This window comes from Psammomys obesus, unplaced genomic scaffold (genome assembly GCF_907164565.1).
Source record: "Psammomys obesus unplaced genomic scaffold, mPsaObe1.curated_primary_1811, whole genome shotgun sequence".
Classification (NCBI taxonomy): Eukaryota; Metazoa; Chordata; class Mammalia; order Rodentia; family Muridae; genus Psammomys; species Psammomys obesus.
The window spans coordinates 4095789-4116767 of NW_026593947.1; the positions used below are offsets into that span (position 1 = coordinate 4095789).

General features: G+C 54.0%; 1 protein-coding gene across 2 annotated transcripts in view; it reads right to left on the reverse strand.

Moving 5' to 3' along the window:
* The window catches only part of Galnt2 (polypeptide N-acetylgalactosaminyltransferase 2), a 114524-nt gene extending 93552 nt beyond the window's left edge, over positions 1 to 20972 (reverse strand). Inside the window, exon 1 of one of the 2 annotated variants that reach the window (XM_055617540.1) lies at positions 20848 to 20972. In XM_055617540.1, coding sequence (XP_055473515.1) covers positions 20848 to 20970 — 123 coding nt within the window. In that variant the 5' untranslated portion in view covers positions 20971 to 20972. Of the gene's footprint in view, positions 1 to 8125; positions 8175 to 20847 lie in introns of those variants that run through there. The other variant, XM_055617541.1, reaches the window with a different exon arrangement.
* Between the last annotated feature and the right edge of the window lie 7 nt (positions 20973 to 20979).

The following is a 20979-nucleotide window of genomic DNA, read 5'->3' on the forward strand; positions in this document are numbered from 1 at the left end:
CTGTCCACCCGAGGCCCTGGATATGGCCTCTGATCCAGAGCTGAGCTTCGAGGGCCCTGCATACTGTCCACTCGATGTAAGGAGCCTTTCGCATCAGGATACTTCAGGTTTGGAATCTTGCCCACAGCAACACGCCCTGGACCAGGTGTATCCACGGCGAGGAGCCCTCTGTGGAGACAGGCAACTGAGAGGGTCAGAATCATGGCATCCAGAGGGAGCTGGACACCGGCCAAGGACCTCAAGTCTCCCGAAAGGAACCGGTGGGGGACAAGCAAGACTTACAGTGAGCATTCCTAGGATGGCAAATACTGAGGAACAAAATACACACACACACACCCGTGCACACCTGCACTTCCTCAGGGTATCTACATGCCAGTGTGCAGTACCAGGCTCACAGCCGCTACAGACCTGCATAAGTTCCACCCCGCCACGTCTTTCGGACCCATTCAAGAAACACTTAAATACACTCAAAAATCTAGACAACATGGAGTTTGGGCAGGTTGCCTAGAATTCCAACAAATTCAAACTGGGCCAGGATCAGACTCTTCACTTTTTTATCATCTGCTGAACAACCCAGTTTCATAATCCAAACTTCAAGGACCTGGGAATTCATGCACAGAGAAGCAGGGGTTCTTGCCCAGAGGAGCCAGGGCCTCTGTGGAAGGGAACGCACACATGCGAACTAGTCACTGCGTAGGGCCCGCCACAGCAGGCCCAGGGAGGGCAGCTCTTCAGGAGACACCTCAGGAGCACTGAGGGGGGAACAGTACGTTTCCTGCAGCCATCAGGCCCCTAGGAGCCACGGTGATGTGCAGGCACCTTCTGGGATTAAGAGTGGCCACCCAACTCTGCACACCTGGCCACAGTGCAGAAGGCTGGGGCAGCCAAAGGTTGCCAAGACTGTAAAAGTCAGATAAAATAAAAGCCGGAAGCCCGTGGCTGAGCAAGCCGCCAGGGAGCTCCAACCTCAGTCTACGCACCTAGACAGAGCAGCTTCAGGTGACGAGTGCAGTCCCCAGCACCTGGAAACTCTCATCTGCCTCACGGACTGGGCTTGGAGTGACGACAGTCCCTGTGGCTCACCTCACATCTTGGTCAGCCACGTACATGGAGTAGGTGACCAATAAACACATCCCCAGAATGAAGACACCCAACTTCCAGGCTACACAGCCTGTGTGGAGGAGGCCCAAGAGAGAGAGCTGCCCTCCTAATGGACGTCATACTTGTAAGGACAGAATTACAATAAAGGAGAAAGACAGCAGGCCACAGTGATCCTTCTACCCTCCTCCCAGAGGACCCACAGAATTCAGACATGATTTCAAACCTCACTCACAAAAGGTCCCAGAGAGTTTATGGTTGGGCTACACAGAGTATAAAGTACCTCAAGGTTCTAGAATTAAATCATGACATTTCTACTACAAATATTTAGGGAACACAAACATATCAGGTTATTATTTGTATTTGGTGTTAATATTCAAAATTAATCAATTGGTCACCTAAGGTCACCTCGTCACACAGAGCCCTATAAGCCTGTACACACCCCTTTTTACACAGAATACTCATATTTACTAATCCATCTGGATCCCTGAACCCCAGATACATAATTAGCTACATTAATTATTTTGTAGAAGGCAAGCTAAAGATTTAGAATATACTTTGCCCTGCGTCACCAACCAGTTTTGTGTTACTGATACAATGTACGTTTGGTATATGCTACCTTAATTCTCCAAAATAAAGGTAGTATAAAATGTCTTAATATAGAAAGGGCGCAGAGCGCCTCACCTTATTGTGGAAGTGTAAGACACAGTGTCACTTACAACAGCCGAAACCAAACAGGCCTGGTTAGCGCCTCTGTCAGCTGACTAAACAAAGGAGCCATTTCCCATCAACAAGACACTGCATTCCCCTTTAGCAAAAAAGGAACCTAACAAAAGGCCTATGATCCACGATTCTTCTTAAAGTTAAATCTTAGTTTATTTACTCTGTGTATTTACTTTAGCTTCTTTATTTTGTGTGGCTCATGGTATAGCTCTTGCTTCATATGCACAATGGCCATTCAATTTCCAGCACGGCAAATAATAATAACCATTTGGCGCATATTGTTACTGAAGCCATCTATGACCCTGGGCTAGAACCATGCAATGACCAGCAAGGCCTTTCCCTTTCTGCCACTCTCTGCCTTCTCTATGAACTCCAGACAGCGCTCAGTATGGTTTTGAAATCCTCACAGCAAATGCTATAGTGGGAGGAGCCATTTGTGCGTCCCAACAAGCAGCAGATGCAAGAAGGAGCCACTCACTGTGGGTGCGCTCATCTGGGGCAGGGAGGCGAGGCGGGGGGATCTGGGTGGAGGGAGCCCAGAGGGAAACGTGGCTCCAGGGCTCAGCCGCCAGGACCCCTCAGTGGCTCACTGCACTGACCTCTGAGCAGACATCTGTCATCAGTGAAGGGGAAAGAGGTCCTGGTGAACAGCCAGAAGGGAAGAAGCAAGGGGAAGAGAGGAATGGAAGAAAGGAGGAAGTGGAAGAGAGAGGCCCAGAATAGGACAAAGGAAAGAAAGGTGGGGTAGGTGGGTAGGGGAGAGGAGGAGGGGGGAGGAGAGAGAAGTAGGAGGAAGGAGAGGATCAGGAAAAGAACAGAAGGAAGCAGGAGAAAGGGAAGAGGGGTGGAGAGGAGAAAGTAGGGCAGGGAAGGGAAAGAGAGATGATAATGAAAGAAAACAAGAGAAAGAAGGACGAGAGAGGAGGGAAAGGAGCAGGAGGAGGGAGCAGGAGAGGCCTCCTCTAGCTGCCCTGCCCGGGGGTCCCCTGATTGTGCGTGAACACACTCCTGGTCACTGAGGCAGATGACTAAGCTGCATGAGCAGGCTGTGCTAGCCCTAATCACCACAGATAAGCACCTGTTACTATTTCAGCTCAGTAATTAAAACCTTCTTAAAAGAGCAAATTTTCTCTCACCTACTGAGGCAGGTGCAAGAGGGAGGAGGCTCGTGCAGCTAACTGGGGTCCCTTCTTAAAACAAAAGCATGCAGGCAGCACACCAGTGGTGAGAACACCATGTGCCCCACCACAGCCAGCTCAACAAGGTCCCACTCTGCATCTGGGCTTCAGCATAGCCCACAGGAACATGAGTTCATCACAGCGGGCAGGAGCTCCGGCTGCCATTCTCACACAGACCAGCTTGAACAAAGGTCCGTATGTCAGTTCCTGCTGGGCGAGGCTGGAGTTCGACCCGGGAGCCTGCGGGTGCTGATACCAAGCCTTTTGTCTGCCTCAGGCCTCAACCCACCTAACCCTCCGCAAGGCTTCCCTCCCCATTAAAATGGTAGACTGCCTAGACTCATTAAATGGTAGCTGAGCTCCCAGCTAGTGACAAGGGGCAGCCAGGTCCAAGGTCACAACCATTCTGACACTAGGCTTTTGCCCAAGTCCATGGGGCTAGGTGTGAGAAGGAGCACTGGGACAGAGTTAGCAGAAAGTGGCATCCCCGAAGCTGCAGCCGGAACCCCAGGGTCACCACCCTCTGAGGCTAGCCAATCCCCAAGAGAGGCACAGGACTCCCGAGCGCCCCACACCTGCCTGGGAGCAGGCCAGACATCACAGTGAGGTGATGTGCAGGCAGGGCCTGCATCCTTCCCTCCTACCACCTGTGCCCTAGGCAATACCACAGAGCCCCCTTCCCTGCCGGCAACTCTTTCCGTACATGCCTAGGTCAGCAAGAAGCCTCCCAGGGTTCGGTGTGATGAGAGATTTTCCTGTGGAGTTTTTGGCTGGGGGCGGAGGGCAGAGTTGAGACAGGGTCATGCTGGCCTGGTACTCAAGAGACTCATCTGCCTCTGCCTTCTGTGCTTAGATTAAAGGCGTTTTGGTCTCCATCTGACACCTCATGCTTATGGCCAGCACTTAGCCAAGTTCAGGGCCACTTTTTTTTTATTATGCCCAAGTACAGAAAGGCCAGCTGTACCCCTGTGGCCTACTGGCCACTGCCCACACTCAGGGGCAGCTCTCAGCTCCAGCGGCTACCTCACCACCTGCCAACACTGCACAACCACACATCTGGAGACGCTGAGGGCAATGTGCTGGACACACACACCTGAGTGGAGGAGCCAGCCTGGGGCAGCAGAGGCAGTCAGGCAGCCTCGGGTTCTAGGTATCTCTAATCTGTGCCCAGTTTTACCTGCATAATGTCACGTGACCCTTGTGAGGAGCTGTGAGCACACACAGCACTGGTGGATCAGGATCCGGAACTACTTCCCATCTGTGAGGAGAGGCCCTGGCCCCTGGCAGCCCAGGCACCCTGGGCAAACAATGAGTCTAAATACAAGCAACAAGGCACTGCTGCCCCAAGTCAGTAATTAATGAGCCGGAGGCGTAGAGTTAGGCACAGAGTGATCTGTGCTGCTCACCAAAGCTTCCCAGCCTCCTAGAGCCAAGCGGCAGTAAGCATCGCCCTGGCCTGAGGCAGAGCCAGAGCAGCAGATCCAGGCCTCTCCTTCACTAACAGGCGCAGGAGCACAGCCTCGCTCAGGCCCCTTAACAGCAACCAGCCCTGTGTTCCACGACCTTGATCTCAGGACCCATAGAATCTTTATCAGGTTGAAAGGCTACCAAAAAATCTCTTCAAGCCTGGCAGTGGTGCTGCACACCTTTAATCCCAGCACTTGGGAGGCAGAGGCAGGCAGATCTCTGCGAGGCCAGCCTGGTCTACAGAGCAAGTCCAGGACAGCCAGGGCCACACAGAGAAACTGTCTCAAAAAGATGTCTTCACATGCAGATTTATGCCACATTTTCTGAGAAAACGTGAATTGTGCAGCCCAGCATGTTGATATTCTTGTTACTCACATACAACTATGCTTACCTGAGGGGCTTCTGGCCCTGTTGGCAGACAGGCCAAAGCCAGTGGAGGCCCTCAGACTGCTGACTGGCCTCGAGGCAGCATCTGCGTGCTGGACCGTGCTGAGCAGTGACTGGACACACAAGAAGGAGCAGCAGGACCAGCGCAGGGGCCATAGGAGCTCGGGGCCTTCACCAGCTCTGCACCCTGCTCACACCGAGCCTGCCTGGAGCGCTCCTCCTCTCCTGGTTTGTTCCTAACTTGCATGTACGGTGTGAACTGTGTTACTGTGTGTGTGATGCGTGAGCATGACTGCACACATGGACCTCAGAGAACTGCTTTCGGGAGTCGACTTTCTCCTTCCCACGTGGTTTCTGGGAACTGAACTCAGGCTGTGCGTGAGCACAGGCTTGTGCGCTGCGCTGGTTAGTTTCCGCCAACCTGACACAAACTAGAGTCACCTAGGAAGAGGGACCCTCAGTTGAGGAACTGCCTCCATGAGACTGGCCTGTGGGCAAGTCTGTGGGGCATCTTCTTGACTGATGGCTGGCTGGGGGGGGGGGGGCTCTGTAGGTGGCACCAGTTTCTGGGCAGGTGGTCCTGGTTGAGTAAGAAAGCAGGCTAAGTAAGCTATGGGGAGCAAGGCAGTAAGCAGCAGTTTCTCTGTGGTTAAGCTTCAGTTCCTGCCTCAGCTCCCCTTGGTGATGGACAAAGCTAAATTAACCCTTTCCATGCCACACAGCTTTTGTCCAGTGCTTTCTCACAGCAAGACCTGGAGCCAGAGCTTTTACACACAGCCAACCTAGATCGCTCACCCCTAGAGTTTACACTATTACTGTTTATTCAGGTACAGTTTTCCCTAACACGCTGCCTGCAGTCTCTTTAGAAACCCCTGTACTGTAAACACACCCAGGGATCATCCAACGCTGATGGTGACGCTAACCAAATGGGCGCAGGCTCTGGAGGAACAGGTGAAATCATCACTCTTTGAAAGTGAAGGCAAAAGAGAACGGATGGTGGCAGCCGTGTGCAGTGACCCTGTCCAGGAATGCACCCCATCTCACCGCGGCTGGAGAGGAGGATGCTCTGCCACACCCCATAGTCCAATCAGGGGAGCACAGGCCCTGCGAGCATGAGCCGCAGTCTAAGCACCCACAATCCCCCTACTGTGCACCAGTGCTGGAACGCAGGACACAAACTCCTCGGATCAGAACTAACGTCTCCAGCAGAGGTTTCCACATCAATGGTCGCCTGGGTAACACTGGCGGCCAGGGCGGCCACAACCGCAGGAGCAGCTTCCACCTGTGTGGAAGGAGACCCAGGGAGGTCACACGGCGCCTCTGTACCCCCGGGGCTGGGACATTCTGTCTCGGGGGTCCCTGAGACAGAGAGCCACAGGGCGAGGTGCCCCTTTCCTGGGGCTGGCATCTCCCAGGGTGGGGGTCAAAGTCTGTTAGTATCAGGAAAACTAAAATCTGAAGCCTGGCTAACGCAGGGCCAGCAGGAGCCAAGGAGGAACCAAGTCATCACCTCCCTCTCCCGTCACCTTCCAGGAGGCTGCGACAAAGCTTGGTGTAGCCCTAGCTTCCTGTCACAGCAGGGGCAGGTGGGTTTGGGTCGGAGAACAGCAGGACCACGCTGGGATTCCACAGAGAGGTCAGTTCTCTAGGGAAGGAAGCAAGTTCATCAGGACTCCAGCAATGAGAAGCCAGTAACTGAGGCTTCCACACCAGAAGACTAGACTCGATCCAACAGCATAGCAGCATCATACAGGGCTCTGATCAGCGCACGCACAGACGCATGCACAGCACACACACCCCAAGAAAAGGCCTGAGAAATGCCTCCCAGCTGCCCCCCACATGACAGCACCAGAATCCACACCAGGGCAGTGTGTACAGAAGCACACACAAGGGCAGACACATCTGCTTGCCAGGTTACTCAGAGGTGGTCCTGAGCCTCTGGATTTCAAAACCCTGCCCAGCTATTTCTAAGCGCTCACGGACTGAGGACCACAAGACCACTATGGGGGCTAACTGTCAAAGAGCCAAGGGAAGGGCAAGCTGCGCAGGGAAATGGAGGCATGGGGTGGGGTTGAGAGAGGACAGAAAAGGGCAGGAAAGGAGTCAAGAGGCTCCTGCTGGTGTCGGGATCCAAGCGCAGGCAAAAGGTGGATCCTTCACCCCAACCTCCACCTGGGAAACTCAGTCGTTGGTATTGAGCATTGCTGGATACGGACAAAAGGCCCCGGCAGGCCGGACCCCTGCCCTCTGAGGACTGCTGAAAGGCATCGAATCAATCCAGGAGGAAGGTAGATGTCGGTTCAGAGGTGAGACTCATTACCACGCTGGGAGACCACCACCGGATTTACAGAGGGCTTTCCTGTCTCTAGGTGTCCGGCACAGCTACTTCCTCAGAGACTGAAACATTCCAACCTGCAGGAAGTTCCTCAAACAGGAAGATAAACAACTCAAGATAGTTTCAGGAAGTCCCTGAAGCTAACAAGATTCAATAGGCCCCTCCCTGACAGAGTAAGCAATAAAAGCTAAAGCTGAGAGACCAAAGAATTAAAAATTATGTTTTTTTGAGGTATTGGTTCAAAGTTTAAAGCACAAGCCTGAACAATGGCCAGACAGGTGGAGACATGTCCAGCCACTGAGAAGAACCAGAACCAGCCTTACTGCATTCTTTTCCTGCCCACTAGAGATACAGTTGCTAAGAAACCAGCCCCTCTCCCCTAGGGCAGCCAAACAAGGGAAGCCAGGCCATTAGTGGTTTGGGACCTTCCTATACCCAATCAATTCAAAATGCAACACCCACTTCTGTGTTTCGACCAAAAGACACTTGCCAGGCAGGAATCCCCTGCTTTACACCCACCTACCTGAGCACAGGGCTCTTGGCTCTCAACCACTTTGGCAGTACAGGTGTGTGAGCACAAGCTAGTTTGTAATAAAAAGATACTCATGTGTTTTGCAATGGACTCAACTCCTGGTTGTCTTCTGGGGTCTTGCGAATCAGGCACAACAAAGCCAAGCAGTAAAGAAGACTTTGAGGCCAGACCAACTGCCTGAAAGAAACAGAAACCCACCAACCTGCCTGGAAGAGGGTCAGACCAACTGAGGCACCTGGAAAGGGCACTCTAACCAGTTCAGCGGCGTTCAGGCCAGGCACTACAGGTTCCCAGCTTTGTGAGCTGTCACCCATGCTGGGATGCGATTTTGTGATACCGCTGTCTTTGAGTCATTTCTACTGGCTCCTCACCCATATTCCTCTAAGGGACCCCAATAAAACTCACTGGCTCGCCAAGGTGGACTCCGGTGGTGTACATGCTTTGGTCTGTTGTCGGCTCCCTACACGGAGAGTAGAGGTGTGTGCTGTTTCCCTAGAAAAGTTTTGTCATAGCACACCTGGTTGTCCTTGGCACACATAGTGATTGCCACGTGATAACCAGTGAGTCATTCGGTAGCTCTGAACCACGAACCCCCAGGATCTGCAGCTTACACCTCAATGAAGTAGCTGAGACAAAGGAACTTACGTACAGGATTCGGCTTCAAACTGCTGCTGCTGGCCCTCAGCAGCGGGGGGGCCGGCTCCTCTGGGGCTCAGACTGAGGGATGAACCCGTATGTGGGCTCCAAGTGCCCTCTCATGGTGTCCCCCAACATTTCACACACACAGATATCCACTCTATTCTTTACACCGCTGTTCTGTCATCAGTGTCAAGGTCAGCTAGGACCCTGAGTAGTCAAAGGCTCGGAGGGAAAGTCTGTCCTGAGCATAATGAACGCATTTCTGACCTAGGTCTAGCAAACTCCTTGACCCAGCTCAGCATGCTCCTGCCATCTCCCCAGTCAGGGGCAGGGTGCAACTCCACCTACCAACGCTCCCAGATCTAATGGCTTAATGCAAACACAGCTGCGGCAGCCAGTGAAACTTCAGTGAAGGGCGAGAGAGAGCCCTGGTACCTGCGCACCTGGAGAGAAAGCCAGCTTCCCCTCAGAGCGATGCGGACTCCCTGCTCCAGCCAGCACTGAGGACCACCTCACACAGCAGATTCCAGTGCGCAAGGGCAGAGTGACTCAGAGCCCGTCGGCTAGGCCCCAGGAAGGGAAGTGCAGGCCACCCCACAGCACGCACCAGCACCTGGGAGCTGGCAGATGTGGACAGTAGGGCTGGCTATCAGCCACCCTGTTTGAAGGCCAACAGGCCACAGGACAGCTACCACTCTGGGCCACAGAGCTGCAGCTGGTCAAACAACGATGGTATCACTAATGCTGAGCACACATGGCCATTCACTCCCCTGAGAAAGATGAACCATGAGCACTTCCCGCCACTACAGCATGGGGCAGCCTTCTGAAGGATGGGCCAACGCCTTGGAGCTAGGTCCTAAATCTTGAAAGGTGTCAACACACCGGAAGCACTAGAGGCTGCAGGCCACCCGCTCCTAGCCCACTGCCCTGCTCCACTGGCCCAGCTGCTGACCGGCCTTTTACTGTGTGCCTTCCCACCTAAGCTATGGCCTCTGCCTATCAGCCAGGGTGAAGCAAGTTTCCAGACTGTCAGCTCTTTTTTGGAAAGCCTCCCTTTTGACAGCAGCTGCCATGCTCCCTTCCTGTTGTCAAACAGAAAATAGGGAAGGTGTCTGAGCCAGACTCTTCTGCAGCTCAACACTGAGACGGGACAAAGAGAGCCACCTGGGGGAAGAGGGACACACGGGTGTTGTGTGAACTTCCTTAGACAAGGCACCAACAACTGACCATCACGTTAATGTGTTAACTTCCACAGTCAATATGGAAGACCACAGGCAGCTGGGGCAGAATTACATACAGCTAGCTAGGGGGTCAGGTGAGGGTCAGCATCCAAAACTGCTTCTGTGAGGAAAGGTCAAGAGGCCACTCGGAAAAAAAAAAAAGAGGCCACTCGGCGGTGACCTCAGATGCTCAGGTTAGAATGGCTGTTCCACTGGAATGACTGTTCTACCGTGGGCTCTCAGGGGTGGTTCATGCATTAAGGATCTGGCCAGGGTAGGTGGGAGACACCTACAGGCAGGGGTGGGGGTCACTACCTGGAGACAGTCATGGCGCAGAGAATCTCAGGGATGGACCACCAAAGGGTTGGGCATGGACCACTGGAGGACCCAAGGTGGGAAAGTGCAGCAGCCTGTCACCTGTGGGGCCAGAAAGACAGAGCAGGCCAGACCCTGTTCAGCAGCCAAGTACTCAGCTCACCAGAGCCACCGATCAATGTGCAAGGCCTCTGATCTGCACGGCCCTGGGACTGGCACTGCACTCTGACCTGTGGAAACACCGTGAAACAGGGCCCACACATGACTGGGAGGTGTCTCGGCAGGTGACGCTAAGATGAGATGTTTTGGGTGCTGCTGATTTGGGGCGGGGTCACCTGTGCTTTAAGCAAGCCCAATGACACAGCCTCACAGGACCACAGCTTCTCAGTAACAACAGGGACCTTCCCAGACCCCAGACAGCCAAGGTGGCCCAGAGGAGGGAGACAGTCCAGGAAGACAGAGAAAGCCTCATATGACAACTCAACAGTGTCTGCTCCCAGAAAGCCCCTCTCCAGGAGAGGGGCGTGGCTGCTCCACACGGCAGAGAATGAGCACAGGTGCACCCGTGGGTCCCACCTCCATCTGTCACACGGCCCACCACACCCCCCTTCACCATGGGCCGTGCAAACATGAACCCAGAGTCACTTGGGGCAACGTGAGGCTGAGTGATGGATGGCCTTTCTTCTGCACGCAGCCTCACCAGCATTGACTTTAGATTATTCTTTGCTGGAATCATTAAGAAGTGGAGTTCGTTAATCTGTAATCCAGGAGCGAATCTGTGAACTCTGAGCCAACTGACAGGAGCTGTGCTGTTGGGTCACAATATTAATCTGTCTTGTGTTCAAAGGCAAGCAGAGGGTGAACTAGCGAATGAAAAGAGTGTCTCACCCATTAGAACCTGCGGGAGAAGTTTCAGGTAGCACGGAACCCTCAGATAATAACAACTCAAGATGCTGAAATAACCAATTAACAATTAGTTTTAATAACTAATTATAGAGCCAACAGTTAAAACGCATATCCTGATACAAGTTTTCAAGACAAGGTACAAGGGATGAAAGGATGGAGTTGGGAAAGGGAGGGCTGAGGGCTGCGCACCGGCTCCACCCAGCCCGCCCTCTGCTCTGGGTGAAGGAGGAGCAAGGGTGCAAGGTTCTGTCATCTCTTCCCAAGCAACCCACCCCCACCATGTGGGACAACATCCCTATTGTGCCTTATCTGGCTCCCACCTGTGGCGCAGCACCCGAGGCTGGCAGCAGTCACAATGCTGAACGTTTGCTACGTGCACTGCAGGACCAACCCTAACACTTTACACATACTAACTCGCTGCACACTGGGAAGTGCTGGCACAGACAAATGAGGAAACCACACAGAGGGGCTAAGAGGTAGCCTGGGGTCACAGGGCCACCGGGAAGCCAGAACTCACACACAGGCAGCCTGGCTAAGGCCCAGTCCAGCCATGTCCTCTTTGCCGGAGTCCACTGTCCAGGTGATTTCCAACCCCTGCAAGGAGGTCTTCAGAGTTCCTGTGCAACCCTCTAGCGTCACAATCTCCAAGCCTCGGGGACCAGGTGGCAGAGAGCCCACTGGGCTGCTCTCAGGCCTCACACTGGACCTGCTCATGGATCCAGGCAGTGTGGAGGCCAGAACAGGTAATCATCAGTGCTAGCTATGTCGTCAGGGAGGAAAACCTCTAAAATAAAACAGTACTGGGAAGTGGAGGTGGCCCTTTCCTTCCTAAACAATGGCACAAACTAGATCCTACCATCCCAGGCAGGGGTGCAACCCACACTGCTCCCTGATGCCTACTGCTGCATGTTCCCAGTTTCTCTCTGTCCAGGAATGTGCCACCCCAGCCCTTACCTGCCTCTGTAAGCCCAGTGATGGTCCTCAGACCACCCAGAGCCCCAGACACTCCTCCTCTGAGCTTTCTGTTCTCCCACATCAGTAGTTTTGATGGAGGATAAGCAGACAATGGCCCTGTAATGAGCAGCCTCCTGGCCTGAAACCGTGGCTGAGCCCAACACAGGGAGACCTGCTATTTGTGCCCCTCTATCAGACATATTGAAAACAGGCCAGACAGAGCTAGATTTCCCACAAGGCTTATTTTAGGCCACTGCCGGGACCTTAAAACACCCTAACTTCAATACTGCATGACCTGGGGACAGACTGGTAACCTTGGGGTTTTCTAGAGGTTAAATGTCTGTACAAAGGAAAAACTTCCCATTCCAGTACTTCCCTAGGCCTACAGAGAAGCAAGACAAATGGCAAGAGCTCAGAGCCTTTCAAAAGCACAGACACAAGGCTGCTACAAACTGAAGCCACAGGAGTCACACCTTACAGAAAACATGCAGAACCACACCCTTGCCAAAACTACCAGTTACAAATACAACTTAATACTCGGAATTTTTGCAATAATGTCCTGTTGGAGGAACAAAAAGGAATAACATATATTTATTAATTGTCTCCCATGCCAGCCTCCTGCCACCACAAGGCAAGGCGTTAACACAGATGTACAGGGCAATCAAGAAACCCCACTGAATGGCCACACCAGCCCTGCTGGGTGGGGGGCCGTGAGCTGCTGATGGCAGCTTAGGTGACAGCGACTCGTGCCTGCCTCGACTCACACTCCACCACCGCGTGCTCCTAGAGGGGTACCAAAGCAGTCAGGTGATCCTTACAGGAAGGACTGGGAGACAAATGGTGAATGCTTTCCTGTCAGGATCTTCCAGGACTTCAAAGCAACGCTGAAAACCTCACTGTTTCTGAACCACAAAAGAGATGCCTCAAAATACACTAGCTGCTTGGTAACTGGCATCTCAATGTAAGACACAACGGCCCCTCTGCAACCTGGCACCCAGGCTGAGCTCTTACATGGGTAATACTCCAGAATGTTTTCTCAATGGGCGCACACTCACAGCTACTCTCTGAAACAACAAGTACCTGTCTATCAGGATTCTGAGGATAGAGTAGACAGAGGCGAGCCTCCTCTGTCAGAGAGACCCAGAGGGCAACTGGGCTCTCATGAGTGACGAAGAGCAGGACCCTGGTCCACTCTGAGATAATCCTTGCCCACAGCTGAACATGAGAAATCAGAGTATGTCTTCCAAAAACCACCCAAGTCTCTGTGAGCTGGGATGGGGCCCAAAGCAGGCTCAGCATCTCAATCCGCTGGAGACACGTCAAAAGCTTCAAAGAAAATCCAAAAACAATAATCCTCAGAAATCCCGTCAGGATGAGACGGGGACAGTGAAATGGAGAATTCAGCAGGATTCCGGGGAGAAGTGTAGAGTCAGAGGCGGCTAGCTACACAACTACCAAGCTGCCTTGAGGGTCCAGAGCCAACAGCCCTTAGCACGGTTATAGTTCCCTTTGGGAAATGCTGTCACCAACAATCCTGGTAACAAGGTGGACGACTGAGAAAAGCAGACAGAAAGCGGCTGGACTCAGAAAAAGTTTCAGAAACACCTTACCCAAAATATTACACTTACTCTTTCCTTTGTGTCTGTGTGCAAGAGTGATATATAGAAAAATCAATGTCTAATTAAGTCTGAGGGCTTTTTCAGTGAGTAGAAAATAAAAACGTTAACTGATAAGAAAGCATGTTACTCAACTGGACGGTTTTTTCCTTCCTCGTGGCACATAAACTAGAGTATTTTACAAATAAGGGTGCCTTGAGTTGATAAAAAAAAAAAGGGGGGGATGGGAAGGCAAAGTGCCAAGGCTGAGGGGGGGACAGAGGAGGTGGCCTCAGAAGCAAAGGTTCAGCAAGTGGGTCAAAGGGAAAGCCCACTGCACTCAGGACGCAGACCTCAGGGCATCCCATGCTGGACAATGCAGCCACACACATTCCCAAGTGAGTGTCTGACCTAGGGTACGCTTAATTTATAGGCAGCTTCAGGTCCAAGTCTTTAATTTGCTCCAGGCTCCTCAAGCTTCCAACCCAAGTGATTCAGCTGAGAAAGACCTTTCATCCCAGGCCTGACAATTTTCCAAAGCAAGGACTCAAAGGTCACACCTGGGCTGGCCTTCCAGGAAGCTGTCAGAAGCCCACAGCACCCCTGAGCCTGAAGGCCTCCCTGCTGCCTGCCCTGGGCTGCCAAATTCCGGGAGCCCCCATTAACAACTCCTCCCCTGCCCGCCTTGGGACAGGGCTGACAGCCAGCTCTCTCCTGGGGAATCCGCAGCTGTGGTTTTCCCTAGCTGATGGCCTCAGCATCTCCAGGTAGACAAGTCACAGCTTTATCTTGCTTTCTACAAACACCACAGACCCCAGAGTCCCAACAGGGCCTACATGACCAAGCGCTGCCTCTCCAAAGCAGGGCACCAGCAGGCTCTGGCTTCCCTCCCACACTTGTGAGTAACGACCCCACCTGCACCTCCAGCTGCTCCTGGGATGGAGTAGTAACGGAGAACCTTGACCACCACAGGGGCTCAAGACCCAAGGATGACTCCGAGCCCTGACGTGTGGGACAGCTCTGTAAACACGAGGTGTCCTCTCATAGCACCTAAACCACGAACTGCCACCCTGCCTGCCCGCCACCCTGCCTGCCCGCTGCACCTCACAGACTAGCTCAGGGACCCAGAGACTGTCCCACAACTCGGCCTTGCAAGCCTGTCACACACTGAACTGTAGGTGTTTTTGGCAACTGAGGGCCGAAGGAGGATAAGGGCTGGGGTGTGGCAGGTGCCTTGGCATTCTAACCAGATGCATGTGATAGCTGAGTGAACGGGAACAGAAAGACCAGGCCTCCCTGTGACAGAAGAGCCACTGTGCTGGCAAAGAAAAGGCGATGACCCTGGAAACACTGCCTCATTCTATTCAGTGAGCAGGAGATGAGGCTGGCAGGGAGGCTGGGCACCGAAGAGCCTGGAGGCCTCAGGAGCAAAGGGAGCCAGAGGTCCAGGGCTGCACAGCTCTCACCATGACCTGCATGACCTCAGCCCCTGTGCACTGCTTTCTACCCCCAACACAGAGGAGTTCACATCACAGTCTGCTGGGCTGCCAGGAGGGTCCCAGATGCACCTGTGCCAGGCACACAGGGAGCCTCTCGAGGAACAGACTCTGGTGTCACTCTCCTGGCCAGTGCGGCGGTATCAAGGATAGCTGTTTCAGGTCAGGTAAAGCCTGAGGGCAAGAGGGCAAATTCAGTGCTAGACAGGAACAAATCCAAGACGAGGCAAGCAGCCTGCACCTGCCAACAGAGCTCTCCTGGCTACAAGGTGCCTCTCTGGTCACCACCACAGTGAGGGAAGGACACTGCCAATGGAGGAAGGGGACCAGGAGGCCTGGAGAATCAGGCCCACATCCTGTCAACCGGAAGATCCCAGGAGGCCCAAGTGACTGTCTGCCCGCAAGCTCTGTGGCCCTGAGAGAGCCTCTAGCCTGCCCTGCACTCAGTTTCCTCAACGGTGTCACACATGCTTTAAGAACGTAGGAGGCATGCAGTAGGTGCTAAGCAGGGGTCTATTCAACTTTAAAACTTAGCACTCACATGAGTAACCCCTAAAAGCAGCCGCCCCAGAACTCACAGAGGGTCTGCTTCCTTCTTAGAAGGCCTAGGCACCACGGTGCCAGCAAGAAAAGGCAAAACCGTTAACAGCTCTCTCAACATGTGGGTCAGTTCTGGCCTGTGCCGCAGCAGCAGCTGGTATAACCTCCGAGGTGTGCTGGCACCAGGTGTGTAGAAGCTGGCACTGCTGTGAACGCCCACAGTGGACAAGGTGGACCCCATGAAGACGAAGCCTCCAACCATTGCCTCTGCTGAGACACAGTGCAATCCAATGGCCCCGTCGCACTCATTTGCAGGCAGGTGGCCTGGAGGAGACTGCTCACTCCACAGGCGCTTCCAGGAGGAAGGCACCAAATAGAAGAGGCCACTGACTGGGCCGATGGCCTGCAAGGATTGGCGAGCCATGGGGGCCAGGTCTGGCTTGGGCCACACAGCCACCCTCCACTGCAGCTTTGTAGCAGCCAGCCTCAGGATGACACACGGCTCCTACGAAAACTAAAACACAGTCCCACAAATGGGAGTTCAAGTAAGAGGGCCTGTTTTTGAACACACCCAGCCCAGATGAATCACGGCTGTCTGTATGTGAGCATGCTGAGAAATCCAATCTGTTCTGTACGTGACACACACTTCCTAGGCCCACACTGGACAGGACTAAGTGTAGACATGGCAGCTTTACAGTTCAAACCGTGTCAGGAGAAGGCTAGGCAGATCCAGACCAGCTCCAGGCACAGGAACATAAAACAGCAAAAGGTCCCAGCAGGGGAGCTGACTGGTGTTGAGGCCTGGCTCCCCAACCCCCTCCACCCCACCCTCCAAATGAGCCTGTAGTCTCTGGAGAGTGAGGCAGGGAATGGAATCCCAAAAGAGAACCTCTGAGCCTAGTCCTGAATAGAATGTCAGGGGCCAAAGGTCAGGGAGTCCTCCTATCTACAGGGAACAAGGTCAAGTTCTGCCTGGGTTGGGAGAGGCTGTGGTGAGCTTCTCTGGTCCACAGAGTAACGGAGACCTCCAGCTAGGAACGCTGCCTGCCTGGCCCAGCCTGTTCTGGAAGCTCCTTGGGCAGCCTTTGTGGGCAGCAGTACTGGGTTCTTGCATCAAGAGACCTCAGCAGGAAGGAGCCGAGACCATGTGGGAGGAGCAGACAAGGCACTTCTGTTCAGGTGAAGGCCAGGCTTCACACTGATAAGACGTAAGCGCTCCAGAACTCACTACCTGCCAGACCTGTTTTGGCACGACAGGGTAGTGGGCACAGGAAGCCTACTGGGTGACAGGGTTCAAGCTACCGAATGTGGAAGAGAGGCCAAGAGGGAGACCGACATCTCAAAAATATAGGGGTGGTGGGCAGGGAGAGACAAGCCTGAGGGGCTCTCGGAGCTTAAGACAATGCTGCCCTGCTGTCTGGCCTGGCTACATACACGACTCCCCTCTGCCTGGCCAGTGAACCTCAGCAACATGTCATGCCCCAGGGAGCAGGCTTGGCTGAGGCCCACATCTCTCCCTGGACATTCAGCTGGGCCTGCAGGAGGTTGCCCAAGACCTCCCCAGAAACACTGGCAGCCTTCCTAGCCTCCGCCTGAGCCTCCATTCAGTGCCCCAGCAGCCAGCTCTGACCAAGACTTTAGGCAGGAGCATCCCAGTAGCCTTGGGCTAACATCCTGTGGCGACAGCAGCAGCAGAGAAGCTACAAGCATTCCTGTTTTCCCAACCCCAACCGCTTCTCACATCCCTCCTTAGATACAAAAGGCAGCAAACAATGGACCCCTCTTAATCACCCACCCACCCCTAGCTCCCATCACTCCCTTTCTTCCCACCGGCTTCTCCCGTGTTTGTACCCCATTAGGCAGCCACACCAGAATTCTGGAGCAGGGGACTTTCCTTACCTTCAGGAGGTTTATCTGGCCTTTCTCTGGCCATCCTCCCACCTCCACTACAGTCCCTGCTGCTGTTTTGAAGCAGGGTCTCATATAGCCCAGGCTGGCCTAGACTTGAAGATGGTATGTAAGAAAAGGTGACCTTGAACTTCACTCTCCAGTCACCCGCTGTGGCTTCTGGAAAACCCATTATGACAACCCAGCTGGGTACAGAGCTGGTATGGGTGTCCCCGGGATTTTCCCGTAAATGGCTCATTAACAGAACCGAAGGTCCCAGTGCAAACCCCTGCAAGACCGATTCCTCAGGACAAATGCAAAGAAGACACCATGGTGCACAACTGGCAGAAATAGGCCTCACAGGATTCTGGCTCACTCCATTTTCGGGAGTCAGAGGATTTTTCTCTGCCTCTTTCTTTCTTTCCTTCATTCTGTATCAGTCATTCAGCTATTACTAACCACATACAATCCTTTAAAAAAAAAAAAAAAAAAAAGGCACGGTGTAAGGATGCTAACCTCCCAACTTCCTGAGGAGAGAAGCTCGAGGTGGAGCTGAGCAGAGGGGGAAGGGGCACTACGCAAAAGGAAGAAAACCACGGGAGTCCATATCAGGGGCCACCACGCCATCACCTTCCACAGGTGTCTAACTGCCTGTGGTAGCGGTTCCCTCCCCGTCACGGGAACCAGTGCACCACCTGCCAGGGGAAGCTCTCCACAGGACAGCGGAGCCCCAAGTCCTTCTCTGCTTTTACAGGTACTGCTGTCCTGTGCGCATCCCCACCAGATGGCCCTCCCCAACGCCCCCTGCAAGATCCTCAATGCCAAACACCTGCGCCCGAAGCCAGAGCCAGGGTGCAGCACAGCAGCCCCAGGAAGAGGGCACCTCCTGGGGCACTCAGCCCTCCACCAAGGGGCCCTGCAGCCTCTCAGCTGGGCTCGCCTGCTGTTCTCCGGCTGGGAACCCTTCCCCTCGCTCCATTCAGCCAGAGGCAGCTTCCTTTCAACAGCAACCCTCTCCTCTGCTCTGCATCTCCATCCACTGCCAGCATACCAGGGCCCCGGGGAAACTTAACATGATTAAAATTTGAAAGCATTTAAGATGCTCAAAGGAAAGGCATTCTTGAAGTGCAAATCATCAGTTTGGGGAGAAAAGAGTAAATATGGCAGGGGGAGATACCTATACAAATGAAATGCAATTTTAAACACCGTGCATAAATCGCTTCACCAAGGAGCCCCAGCACTACAGAATCCAAGAGCACTGAGTCCCGGGTTTCCCAGCAAATGCTGACAGCTGGTTTTCGACTCCTCAGTTCAATCTGTAGTGTGAGGTGAGCTGACTTTCTGGGTTCTGCTAACTGGGGAAGAGCAACAGCAGTTCTGACTGGAGTTGTTTAGCAGGCAGGGCACACTGCACACAGCCTAGTCTGGCTGCTGAAGCAGCAGAAACCCTAACAGGATGCTCTCAGACAATCCCCAAAGCACAGTCCTGAAGCCTGGGACCCCACAGAAAAAAAACACACCACAGCATGAAGAAACTAACTGAAGACGGAACAAGAGCCTCTCTGTGAGCAGTACCAAACACAAGAATAAAAGCTGCCTACTTATCTCTAAAAAGACAACAGGCTTTCAATAACCCCGCGCTTCTTATTTTCGCATCGGTGCTGCACAAGCTAAACAAACCACACATTTTCCCTTACCATGAGAATGAACTAAATGTGGGGAGCCTTCTAGTGTTCAAACCCAGTAAGGGATTCCAGACGGCACTCCATGACTTTGGGGCACCCTCTGCTTCTCTCGGGTTCCACCTGGCTACGTTAATGAGAGCACTACTGAAATTTCAAAACCTGTCAGCACGCCTCTTCCTCGTCCTACAGATCACTAAAGCATGATACTCCGAGCCAGGATTACGTTTTATGGCCCCCTGACAACTGAATTCCCAGGCCCTCAATCTGAATATAGCAGTCTATCCCCTCTCCCCCCACCACCACTTCTGCAGGGGAGGTCTTGGGCTTTCTTCAAACCTAAAGCTTACCCCTTAGAGGCATCCAGAGGACTGTAATAGGGACACCGGCTACCAGCAGGTAGAGCAACACCCCAGGGAGGCCATTGGCCACAGGTGCCTTCTTTTTTCACTGTGCTGGTCCGACCTTTGTCAATTTGCTTTTCTTTGTGTGGATGAGAAAAAGCATTGTCAGCAGCCAGGCTATTCCCAAGGCCAGGTAAGTCTACTGGGGAAGCCAAGTTGGTACAAACCACACCTGCTCAGAGGCACTACGGTTCTCAGGACTTAAAAACTAACAGGGGTTCCCAACACACCAACCATTCACAGAGCAGAGCTGAGAGTCAGTGCCGACTAACTCCACACAGACCAAGCACAGGAAGACACTGACACTGTTTCCACTTTCACTACTGCAAACATAAACGAAACATGAAATCCTCCAAGCACTAAAAAGACGCCTCCACCTCCCTCCCTCCATAACTACAGCTAGGAAAAACTCAAGGATGCCAGAAGGAAAAGGGAATCAGCCAAGCGCCTTTGACATTCAGGGTCTGACTGGACGTAAAGTCACGGAAAGTCCTTCCTACTCAGGACCTTATCGCCTAGCTCCCGCCGCTTCCACAGCGTCATCAACACCAAGTGAGGAGGGTTACAGATCTTGGGAAAAGATAACTATGTTTTGAAGCTCATTAGCTAGTAAAACATCACAAACCCCTCCGGAGGGGGATGCAGCGGCCCGGAGCAGACTGCACCAACCACCAACTAGGACTTCACGGTCCGCGTCTACGCGGTACCCAAGCCGTCGGGACGGCTCTAAGAGACCCGTGGTTCCCACGGCCACACCACTCGGTCCTCCGCGCCAGACTCATCAGAAACATCCGGGGAGGAGGGACTTGGGGCTGAGAAATGCAAGCGCAATGGGGTAGGCAGTTCCCGCCGCCGTAAGGGGCCAAGGGCCGAGGTGGACAGCGCGGCAAATAGGAGGGAGGTCTGGCAGGGCATGGTCAGTCCTCACTGCCTGGATGCTGCGAGGGGCATCGGGCGGAATCACGCTCGTGATCACTGGGGTTCTAGCCGGACCAAGATCCCCAAGATCCCGGAGCAAGATGCGAGGGTCGGGCGTTCCAGCTGGGCGGAGTGTGGCTCAGGGAGCACCGGATCTCGGGTGACAACGACCCCCGAGATCCCGGAGCAGGGAGTGGGGATCCCGGGCGAGCTGGGCGGAGTGTGCGGGACAGGGGACAGGGAGTCCGGCGGGATGGCGAGCTCTAGGATCCCGGCACGGGGAGTGGAGCGCAGCGCCTTCGCCGAGACAACAGTCCCCAAGATCCTTGCGCAAGACGTGGCTCCGGGTGCCCGCGCACCGCGTGCGGGAAGCAAGTCGCCGGAGCCAGAGCCCCTGGCAGGCGGCGCAGGGCCGGGGCTCGCACCGCCAGCCTGAGGGCCCGGAGGAAACTTGACTCGCGCATCCGGCCCAGGGTCCCCGCGGCTGCCGCCCCGAACCGGGGAGCACCCTCCGCGCCCGGAGCCTCCCCGCCGCAGGCCCGGGTCGGCGCGCAGGCCTCGAGGCACTCACCTTCCTGCCGGCGCCGCCCCCGCCCGCGGCCAGCGCGGAGCCGCCCCCCGAGTACATGTAGTAGGCGATGCCCAGCACCCAGAGCAGCGCGAAGCACAGCAGCATCCGCGAGCGCCGCCGCATCCTCGCTCT